Here is a 12,074-nt window from a genome sequence, read left to right on the forward strand (position 1 = left end):
ATAGTCTGGGAGCCAGGGGTCATTTTGACCTCATCATTTTATGCCGACTGATTTTAATACTGAAGGCAGACGCATTGGTTGGATGACGAAACCAACCGTCAGCTGGTCCAGTAGCGGTGGGTATGTGCGTGGGATACTGCGAAACGTGTCGAAAAAAATTCAACGTTTTGTGTTCAAAACTTTTCACCTCTAATTATTAAACTAATTTTTTTGAGTCCCTAAATTTTTCTTAGTTTTAAAAGCTGACAGCTGTTCGTTAATTGCACTAATGACTAATGACATTATTCGTCTATTCACTGCAAGTGGGTTCATATGACCCACCTTTATAGAATTATGAAATTCTCTCCACGATCATACGGTCATCGATATGATCTTTTAAATAGCACCTGCTCACTGCTGTGCCTTCCTACAAAGTTGAACCACTTAGCACGCTCTATGAAGCGTACATATTTTAAGATGCATTTTTGGAGAGTTAGTTCTGAATACTCTCCACTACATTGGCGGTATGCGTTATAATGTCAATTACTAACCCTATGAAGAGACGATGGCCAAGTTTTGCGTTCCGCGCTCGATCTGCCATCGTTTAGCATTTCCTATCGTCTACCTTGTACTACACGCTCTTCCACTAAAACAAGCTTATTCATATAACGCATCCATAATAATTATATTTATATATATGTTTACCTACTGCATGAATACTACAAAAGGTAGATATTATACAAATAAAGGCATAAAAGGTTAAGAAAGTTGGAAAAGAGATGCTAGGCATGTGATACGAAGAACGTTAAAATTTCCTTTGACTGCACGTCACCCCAATAAGTTTTAATTATATCAAGAAAAAAGTCAATATACATAATAATACCTCTCCAATAAGCAAAATATTTTAAGTATTATAACAAATTTGTTTAACTATTCGAAATAACTAACTAAAAATCACATTCACGTACTTATTTTGTTATGAAGGTTTACAAACATTGCTGCCTGTTATGTTTTAAGCTACCCCTTTGCTGATTTTTCAGCCGCTCTGTAAGCAATATTGTAAAGTGAGTTATATAATTGGCGCAGATTTTTACTTATACTCAAGATAAATGTGATCACTTTTAGAAATTTAATAATAGAATAACTCTGGAAAATTTGTCTCGTAAATAGGCTTTTCTGCTTGCAGCTGTTGCGTTTTGTTGTCGCTTTGCGTTATCTGACGCTCCACAGCCAGCGAGTTGAAAAGATCGTTGAGTCGGTTTTGAATAAGATCATGCTACCGAAAATCGAAATAAATTATTAAAAATTGCTTAATTTCCTCAAAAAAGTACGCCCCATTTACCTTAGGCTCTGTGCGTCGTACTAAATCTTCGAAGTTACCCTCTCGGAACGTGCGCACTATCTGCAATTGTTTCTCGCGCTGTTCACGTTTCATCGCATCCGATGGTTCGGCCAATGCACGCTTCATGGCTTCAAAATTATATTCGGGAGGAAGCATTTTCTGAAATTAAAAAAAAAAAAAATATTAAAACATTATCACACCATATTCACTTGAATGGGAACTCACCTTTGACACCCCTGGTGAACTGGTAACACTATCACCATCAGCATTGTATGCAGTCAAGTCGGCAGAACTATTGCGTTGCGGCAACTGTGGATTGCTGACTGTATCCACCCACGAATGGCGATGTGCAGGATTATCGGTTTGATTCAGAGCATACGGAGTGCCAGTTTGCAGGCGGTTGAAGTCCATGCCAGCATTTTGAAGACTTTCGGCTAGAGCTATTTTGTCGATCGTCAAGTGGGGTAAGCATAGATTAAGTTTTGTAGAAGTGGTCTTTTTCGGGTCGAGCAAAGGTGGTAAGAAGTACGGCGCTTCATCTTTTCTTGCGTCGATTATCTTCTGGGTGTATTCAAGCAAATTATTAACGCCTGTAACGCGAGATATCAGAGACATCAAGGCGATTGCAATGCAATGTAAATTGCATTTGTGCACTGCTTCCAATTCCAAATCAGCTGTGAGAGCGACTTGTTGAATTCTAGGAAAAAGGGAATATTTTAAATAATAAATTTCGCTCAATTATGTATGCACCTGTAGAAGTGATTGCTTAAATAATGTACGAAAGAAATTTTACCAGTGTTCCTGCTAAAGTTTCGCTAATAGGAAAAATAAATGAAATTACGACATCGTCGACATACACCACCTCTATAATCACTAGTGCCGCTTATAAAAAGTTTGCGGTACAAAGACCTTTTCCAAAATCTTTGTTATTTGAGGTAATCGGTAATTTTAGGAAATTTAAACCATTTTTTGACCTCACATACAGTTCAGCCTGTGTGGATCACATATCACGACTGTAATCAAAGTAACACATAGGCTGAAAAGTCCCAGGCCTAATACATAGATAGTACTCGTACTAGTTTTATTGCATTCACCTCTTTTTCGGTTAGTACTAACCTTAAAAAGGCAGCTGTTAAAATTTCATGAGTTTCACTCTATTTTTGTTATTTCCAAAGCAATGGACCAAAAAGAATTTCGTGTTTTAATTTTACACTGCTTCTTGATGAGAAAAATTACCGTTCAAGCAAAACAATGGCTTGAAAAAAAGTGTTATGAGGACTCCGCTCCATCAGAAACAACAATAAAACGATGCTTGCTGACTTCAAACGTAGTCGTAGAGACACCGATGATGCACAACGCAGTGGACGTCCAAATGAGGCGGTAAAACATAGAAAACAGAAAACATTAAAAAAAATCCAGAAAAGTTGCGTGAGTTAACTCACATCGTAAAGATATTGAAAGAACGTGTTGGCTTTATATTGCATGAGCATTTGACTATCAGAAAGCTCTGTTCAAAGTGGGTGCCGCATTTGCTCACTGTTGACCAAACACAAGACAACGCACAGTGTCACAAGCCAATCAAAACAATGGTAAAACTACATGAATTGATTTTCGAATTGCTCCCACATCCACCGTATTCACCGGATTTGGCTCCCAGCGGCTGCTGGCTGTTCTAAAAAAATGTTCGCGGGAGAGAATTTTCGCGCGAATGAATGAAACGGAAGCCTATTTTGAGGCAAAAGATAAATCTTTCTACAAAAGTGGTATTTAAATGTTAGAGTGGCGCTGGAATCATTGCGTTGTTTTTTTATGGAAATTACGTTGATTAATAAAGCAAATTTCGAACAATTTCTTTGTTAGGCCCGGGAGTTTTCAGCTCATGTGTTATAAGCACTTCCTTGATTGACTTCAAATTACATAGCAAATAGTTTCAAATGTCTAGCAGAAACAAATAAAAACCTTGATAAATCTCAAAGAACTAACATCCTTTATTGGGTGTTTGATGAGGAGCTAAGTTATGGTAGAAACACACTCGGAGGATTGATATTGCCTGACGAGGAGCGATCGCCATTAGAACAACTTTTTCTTTCATTTAGTGTTTCATGCCCGGGCTTTCGAGTCCGCGCACTTCTGAAATGGTAGTCTCGCAACAACCCATTCGGCTACGGCAGTCACTAAAAAATTATACTTCTAAAAATACGTACCCGAGAATGAATAGTAGAAACTCTTGTACGGTCTCTCCACATGCCATTTCGACTATAAGCAGTGCTGCTGTATTGTAACTGGAAACAAGCGATTCAACACGGTCTGATAAAGCCATGCTATCGATCAGTGCTTGCATTATATTTGCACCATATTTATGCGTGAAAATTATATCAGATCGTGATGGTGGCTCCTGCGACAAGGCGGTGTAGGTCTTAACAGTCACATGACTAACCACCTTCTCATTTTGGTGACGATCAAGTAGGGCCTGGAAGATCTGCATAACGATAATACGTGTAGGATCATGTGGTGCACGTGCCATCTTCAGTAAGGGTTGCAAGAAAGATGCCGGAAATGCCTTCTCAAACGAAACGGTGCTGTATTGGGTACCCACTTTCAGTAGCGATTTTAAGAGTATATTCTGTAGCATTTGGTCGCCTTTACTTTTCTTTGAAAGATCCGGCACCGTATTCATAATGAATAACATTATTTCTATTTTCTGATAGTCCGGATGGTGGTTAGCAAACTCTCCAAGTGCATTAATGAGCGCTTCTTGGTACTGAGATTCTTCGGTGGTAATTTCTGTTGTTGTACTGACGCTAGTTCGCAAATGCATTAGCAAATTATTAATTATGTCTAATGCGGAAGGGCCGACACTTTCGCCCGCGGCAATAGCTATTATCTTTGATAGCACCACTGCCAACGATGTGCGCGTCTTCGGCGATGACTTGAAATTATTGTCTAAGTGTTGCATTAAGGTCTCTACTACAGTATATGAATACTGGGGCTGAATAGAAATCATCACTATGCGAAAAGTGTGTATAGCGAATGTGTTCGGCACCCACAACTCATGTCGGTCCAGATGGCTGCGGAGAAAAACACCAATTAGCTCATTGTGAGAAATATTTCTGCACTTACTTACGTAAGCAATGGTTTTAGTACACTGCGAATGTGACCGAAAGATGCGCGCCCAACCAGCTCGCGTAACACTTCTTCGGCTAAAACCGGCGGTGTAACATGCGTAGCGTCCTCAACAGGTGTTAAATCGCCAGACTAGAAAATTGTGCGTGTATACATTTTAGAACTTATTTTTAAAATATATTGTTTACAAGATTATATTTTTCGAAAACTTAAATTAAAATACTTTATATTAAAAACATACTACATAAATAATAATAATTGAAAAATATTGTTACCGCTATTAAATTTTTCTTCACAAATAAAACGTTCACGCAAAACTTTTTCAGCGGCATTAATTTTTCGAAATTAAAAAGATGGAATTCTTGTTAAATGACCAACAGAGGTGCAGGAAAACAGGAACATACAACTTAGATTGCATCATACTTATCTTACCTGCATATTGAACAGCAACGACGGTACAATTTTCTCCATATGCACCTTGTCCCAAATGTTCTCAACCAAATCATCAGAAACAGTCTTGCGAATTACGCCTTGTAGACCCTTTATACCAGCTAAGCGTATACTATCACGCAATTCGATATTGTCATGGTTGCCGTGACACATGGCTGAGAACTTCGAAATAAAGAAGTCGTAACGACGGTGGTACGAAGGCGTGTCCTCATTTATATTTGAAAACTTCACAAACTGTAATAGATAAAAAGCAAATAGAACATTAAGCACTTAATGCTCACTAATTCAGAGGTTTAGATTAAATATACATATCGTGACAGGGACGTGGACTTCCAAAAAGTTTAACTAGTCGCAGACATTTTTTAACGATTATAATATAATTTGAAAATTTATATTAAACCTATTGCATGTTATATATAATACTATTTTTTATGCGGCTTAATACATACATTTTTTTAGCTTATTCGAATCGAATTTGCTAAAAATTTAACAGAATTTTGAATATTGCAAAGTATGTCACCAATTTTCGGTATTGGTTGGAATATGAGGTTGCGGGCGCAGTGTTCTTTTACACGATATACGAATTCGTTTCCACGACAGTCGGTTCTACGTTACCGAAACGACCCGGAATTATATCCGGCCAAGGACTGTCACTCCAGCAGCATTCCTCATATGTAAGTATGGGGAATGTTTAGCTGCTACAGCAACAACAACAACGATATACGAATTAAAAACTACTTTTAACACTATACTGTGAAAATTTAGCTGCTATGTTTTGTCATTTTCACACTTATTTTCTCAATGCATAAACGCTTAACATTAAATAATGTCTTGATTGCTGCTTACCGAATTTGTTGCCATAATTTGTAGATTGGGGTTGGTGTCCTCAAGCAACTTCTGCACCATACGCAGGAATGATTCAACAAACAAATTCAACGTGGTTTGAGCATGACAAGCTTGTAGAAGTAAATCCATTGCTTCCATGGCGATTTCCACAAACCTGTCAAATATTTTAAATTTAATAATTAATAGTCAGTTTTCATCCATAACGCAAGCAGCAGCTTAACGTTACTCACTTATAACGTTTGCGATTTATGTCCTTGCTAGCTTTCTGATACAAATATTCACCAATTCGATCCAGTTTATCTGGCGAACTTAGAGAATAGAAAGTTAACTTCTCCATATTAGATTTGACCAGACCATCTTCAGGATTCACTGGAAATATATTATCGACCAGGCGTTTGTAGCGTGGACGCAGTGCTGAACAACAACCGCAGCAACCTATTGGAATAAAACACAAAAAGTAACCGTAAGATGAGCAAGAACAAATCGAAGCTTCCCTCGAAGGTCGCGGTAATATTAGGCGAACACAGCGATAACTGAACATTGGGAGGGAGAAAACTCAGTGTAATTATTATATAAACAAATTGTTTCGTATTGTTGTTAAGCAAAATTCTTCATCGCATGCACTAGAAGTCACACAACAACGCATAAGTGACAATTCATTACTGGCCCCTGAAGCCTCCCTCAGCGTTTCACCAAGGCAGAACAAGCAGTCTAACATATTAAGGTAATCTATCAATAAAATGGATGCCTTTGGACTAATTATGGATATGTGTAGCGACAGAAAAATTGTGAAAATGAGTATTATGGCTACGAAGCAGCGGGCCTTGCAAAAATCTTATCGCACTTATTTATGTGTACCCAAGATAACAATTGTTTTTTTCTTTCAGAATGTCTGAATCAAAGTTTTCGTACAAACACCTACCAGGCATTCTGGTTTCGTTGATGCCACTTTCGTTTGCAAAATGAGCTTGATTAGAGTAAGCACAAAGCTAATTTGAAAATTTAATTTATCTATTAGGAAAGAATACGACAAAAAGTTTATATTATATTTATTTAAAATTCTATATTGGATTCGTCATCGCAAAACAGCTGAGGAAAACTTTGATGCAAAATAAAACCCTATTTGAGCAGAGTTGTATTTTTAGTTTCGAAACGATTAATGTGGTGGTAATAATGGGCGAAGTAGAATATCATCGGTGCGCTAAAATAAAATCGAAGCAATATGCTAAGTAGCGTATATGCTCAAAATTAAAAAAAAAAAAAAATTGTTTGAAATATATGGGATATTATAACGCGCTGATTGTGTGTGCTTGGCCATACATCTCTTTTCTCTTTCAAAATAGGTATGAAAACAATTTGGAAATCTCGTTTGACATTTCAAGGTATACGATATTACTTACGTTATGTCGTATACCTTGTGATATTATATAGTAGAAGTAAAATTTTTTTATTCGCTTTTTTCGCTTTTATTTTTTCTTTCCTGATTCTCCTACGGATTCTCCGAAAATTTATATATATTATTTATTTATAAATTACAACAATGCCAGATTACAAGACAGAAGTTGCCGGAAAATGCGTGCTGCCACATCTAGAAATTACGATAATGGTTAGGCACATGTGTGAAGGCAGAAAAGCATAAGCACCATTAGTTTATGAGTTTTATTTAGCAGTCCCGTGATTAAATTCAGAAGAATTATTGAGAGAAGTTTTATTTGAAAATAAAGAGGTCATAAGAAAATACTGATGTAATGGTTGCAATTTTCAAAACAAAATTTTAATTTTATTTGTTTGATAGATATTTTGTATGGATATAGAGGAGGAGGTAAATGGAATCGCAATGGAATAGGTCAAGTTACATTTACACAAACGTGAAAAATGACGAAACATTTATCAAAGTCATAAAAGATATGTTCAATTTCGATTGTGCATCAGACGTTAATAAGTCAACAACACTAAGAGTCAACATTATCGATTTGCCTTTTTCAGGACACATTACACTCGAAAGACCCCCTTTCATTTAGTATTTTTTCTACCTTCGTCCTATTCTCAACAGAGAAATGGTTCATTACCATGCACACAGGAAGAAAGTATATGCAAATACAAGTATGTGAATTTATATATGCACATATGCGCATATACATACATATATATGCTCACTCAAGTAGCAGAGACCCAGATGTCGAACGTTGCCGATCGCGGGTGCCGATTGTGCTCTTTGTCGTTCATTCCGCGCTCTCGCTTGCAGTTCAAGCAAGTTCGATTGAGCAAGATATCGACACATTTTTTCGTGCGTGCAGCCGGCTAAATCGAATTATAAGACGTTATCACGTCAAAAAATAATTGTACTTGGACCAACTTGTATATTTTCGTAATTAATACACTCCAGAATACAAGAAAATATAATATAAGGACTTATTGTACACACAATTGATTGGAATAAATTCTTCTCAATTTCTGTATTTACCTCACGTGATTAATTAGGTATGAAATAAATATTGAATTGAGAACTCACATGTTGGATCGGTGCATTTCTGTACAAAAGTGTCGAAAAATTCCGGTAACTCAACTGGTTCGAAGCAGCAACGTATTAAGGCCATTTATTGCGCGTCTCAGAAGCCGAGGCTGATGTCCCTTTTAATCTGTAAAAAGTTGTTCCTTATTTTGTATGAATAAATATACGAGTATAATATATAAATGCAAATTCATAATAGCACTCACCGTGCGAATCCAACGCTTAAACAGCTGATTTGAAAAAATATGTAAATATCAATGGCATCTGTATGTAGAGGCCTCCACGACGAGTTCGGCAAAGTTACATGTATTTTGTGGCTGAAAGATTTTCCGAATACTGAATTAACTAATGCCGAGTTACGGAGGTGGTTATTTGAAATAAACTTTTAAATTGCAAGTAAATTTTGCGAATTAATAAAAATTAATTGATAAAAAGAATAAATAAATAATTGGCCGAAATCTTCCTCCTATTTGTGGTGTGCGTCTTGATGTTGTTCCACAAATGAAGGGTCTACAGTTTTCAGCCGACTTCGAACGGAATGGTTTTTTATGAGCAGCCTTTTCATGGCAGAAATACAATCGGAGGTTTGCCACTGCCTGCCGAGAGGCGACCGCTATTAGAAGAAAACTTTTTCTTTTATTTGATGCCTATGAACGCAGATTCGAACCTACTCACTCCCGAATGGTAAGTACGCACCAAGCCATTCGGCTATGAGTTCACTAAATTATCAATATTTGACTTCTTACAGCTCTTCGGACAGTTTTTCTAAACTCGCCGAAAAAAAGCTAGGCGTTTTCATGGTTAAGAGAATACAGAAGGTGGCACATATCGCGGTGCCGTTACTCTTCTTTTAGTGAATTGAACAGAATCAGGTGCTAAGCCAACGCAGTTGTAAAGTTTTTCCTTTTTATTTTCTTCCTTGTTTGCATTAACCTAAGTTATCTTTTAATTTTTTATTGCGCTTCCCAACTCAATTATGCCACATCAAATTTATGTTCCTCCTCCCCATCAATCTGAGCTATCGTATATTCTATCATTTTTGCATCGTTTTCGGTCAAGTGAGAAACACAAATTTCTCTCTCAGTACCATTCTTAATTGCCCGATAATCGACCAAAAAAACGAGGTAATAATTTAGTTACTATATGTCTTTCTGTCCGTGTGGACGATAACTTAATACTTGTACATCTGTATTTCATCGAAATTTTGTACACAAGTTACCCTTGAAGCTTTGTATGGGGAAAATCTGACATCTGAACACCATTTTGCCATAATTTTCAAGATTTCCGAGTATAGAAACTCTGCCTAAGAATATCGAATTATCATTGATCACACTGATAATATGACGTTTTCCTCACCAACCAGATTGTAAATGTTCAAAAATACGCTTCTCAATTTGAGATTTAGAACATAATTTTTTCTTCGAAGTGTATTTCCATTTCATAGGCTACTTCAACAAACAAAACTGTGGCATGTTGGTAATTCTAATTATCGTACCGACTCCGGGCTGACCAGGAACTGGCAATACTTTTGGAATACATTCTTTGCAAATTGTATTACTTTATGAAAATACTGACTTAACATTTATTATTGTTAACGTTTTATACGGGGTCACTTGTGTTCAAAAATCATTATTTCGAAAACAGATTGTCGGGAAATGTGAAGCATCTGGAGTAGTATTTTGTAGTTGTTACTGGAAGAAAGTGCTTCATTATTAGTAATACTTTATGTTACTCTGATGGTGGCACGCAAATACGAGATTTGTTAGAGAAAAAGATTGTTATTGAAGAATTTGTATAAGAAATTGCATCAATGTGAATATTATCCAAAGTAATCTCCTTCGAATATAATATACTTGTGCCAGCGTTTTTTTCAATTCTTGAATCACTTCCGATATGTGGTTTTTTGATACGGCTTTGAGTTCTTCCAACATGACTGTTTTTATCTCCTATATCCATCTTTTTGTGGGAATTTTCAGTTTTGGAAACAGGGAAAAGTCACAGAAAGTCGTGCTGATTACGGTGTTATTTTTGGCTTTGAAATCAGGTACAAGCAATGACGTGTGACCTGGCGTATTATTGCGGTGCAATGTCCATGACTGGTAGTTCCACAATTCATACAGGGCATAGTTTCAATGCAACATTTCTATTGCCCATAAGAACTCGATGCACCACGCCATTGCAATCGAAAAAAAAACCGTAAAGAAAACCTGCACATTCGACCGAACTTGGCGTGCTTTTTTTGGTCTTGATTTTTCTTTCCGCTCTTATCTCATATTTCGCGTTCAGTTTTGATCCTTTTGAGCAGATCTGAAATGTTGTTGATGTCTCACAACAGCTCCTGAGCGATGCTCAAGCGGCAGTTCTTTTGGTAAAAATTTTGCAAATAGCGAAATCAGAATGTCTATGAACACCAAAAACGTATTATTTGTATATGTATCTGTCAAAAACAAAAAACTAAGTATTCCAAACAGCTGTTAATATAAACCTAAGTACTCGTATGTAGGGAATCAACGTAACAAAAAAAAAAACATCGAGAATCGAGAATCGGACGTACGCAGCTAACGAAACTTCAAAAACCACAATTTTGTGAACAAACTTTTTCAAAACTTCGCACGTGCAAAAGTCAAAAAAAAGGTGATCGCATCCTCCCTCTTCATTGATGGATTTTCTGAAGAACGCTTCCAAATTTTTTTACTGGTTTGTGAAGGGTTAAATAATTTTATTAATTGCATTTCTTCAATTCGAACCGCAATCATCTTACGCTCGCGTCGTTTTTAACAAAAACTTATGATGTGAGAAAAAATAATATGTCCGTGTACACTGTTGTATTGTCATTCACAAAAAAAAAAAAAAAAAAAAAAACACAGTGAAAAGTAGCTCTCGCAGTGTTAAGAGCGAAAAAGTAATTTCAGTTAACCTTCAAGCTACTTTTTAGCGATGAAAAGTTCCTTTCGAAAAGTATTTTGCATGCGTAGTGTAAAACGCTGCTTCCGTAATCACTTTTTTTTTTGTTTTTTAAATTGCCAGGTTTACTGAAAGTGATTTTTTGACTTTAACTACTCACACTACTTTAGAAGGAAATTAAATGATAACTTTTTATAATAACTCAAGGACTTTTATGTATATATAAATATGCAACGATCTGTTCGCACGCTTCACATACAGCTTCTATGGAAGACAATATCTTTTAATAAGCCAACATGAATTTCTTAAAATTAACTTTGAAAAATCACCTACAAAGCCAAAATATTAGATTGTTTTCAGCATAAAAATTGAACTGTATATTTCTTCGATTTGATACCGGGCACCTTAGATTTTTGTTATGTTTTGTTCTTGGCTTTGTTGTACTTTTGGAAATCTCACCAATCCTTACGGTGATAGTTTTGAGAGACAGCTTATTCACTTTATTATCACGTTTTCTCACAGGCACTTATTGAAATATTCTCTTAACAATTCTTTTAAACATTACAATTTAATAAATTTGTACGATAATTCACTCTGGCTTTTATTCATTGCTTCGATACCGATTTTTCACGCCACTCAATAGCTACTGAACGCCTAAAAGTAGTTTACATTAAAGCTTCAAGGTATTTTTAAGGTTTCAGTTTCTATATTAAAAGCTCCAAAAGTCACATGGCTGAAAGAATATGTCATTATGTACATATGTATGTATTATTTGTGTTTCTTTCCTGCATACCGTAAATATGTTTGTGTGAAATTGACCAATATGTATGTATAATTATGCGCTTTTGCTGAGTACATTTAAAGCTTTCAGAAGAGAAAACTTTACAATTTTACACTTTATTACACAAGTATACCGGA

The 12,074-nt window shown here is 36.1% G+C and overlaps 1 protein-coding gene across 6 annotated transcripts; it reads right to left on the reverse strand.

Moving 5' to 3' along the window:
* Positions 1 to 642: 642 nt before the first annotated feature.
* On the reverse strand, positions 643 to 11,737 carry LOC129243657 (protein EFR3 homolog cmp44E). 6 transcript variants are annotated; one of them, XM_054880840.1, is made up of 12 exons: positions 11,616 to 11,737; positions 8,459 to 8,569; positions 8,253 to 8,379; positions 5,971 to 6,175; positions 5,741 to 5,894; positions 4,877 to 5,128; positions 4,720 to 4,761; positions 4,446 to 4,576; positions 3,526 to 4,389; positions 1,547 to 2,018; positions 1,322 to 1,480; positions 643 to 1,255 (listed from the first exon to the last, which is right to left on the reverse strand). In XM_054880840.1, exons 3-12 carry the CDS (start codon positions 8,335 to 8,337, stop codon positions 1,109 to 1,111), a joined length of 2,511 nt encoding a protein of 836 aa, XP_054736815.1. In that variant the 5' UTR covers positions 8,338 to 8,379; positions 8,459 to 8,569; positions 11,616 to 11,737; the 3' UTR covers positions 643 to 1,108. The 6 variants fall into 6 exon arrangements, with proteins under 6 accessions (XP_054736815.1, XP_054736816.1, XP_054736817.1 ...); XM_054880841.1 differs by having other exon boundaries at positions 11,626 to 11,734; XM_054880842.1 differs by lacking the exon at positions 8,459 to 8,569.
* Positions 11,738 to 12,074: the final 337 nt, after the last annotated feature.

This window comes from Anastrepha obliqua, chromosome 4 (genome assembly GCF_027943255.1).
Source record: "Anastrepha obliqua isolate idAnaObli1 chromosome 4, idAnaObli1_1.0, whole genome shotgun sequence".
In the NCBI taxonomy this organism is placed as follows: domain Eukaryota; kingdom Metazoa; phylum Arthropoda; class Insecta; order Diptera; family Tephritidae; genus Anastrepha; species Anastrepha obliqua.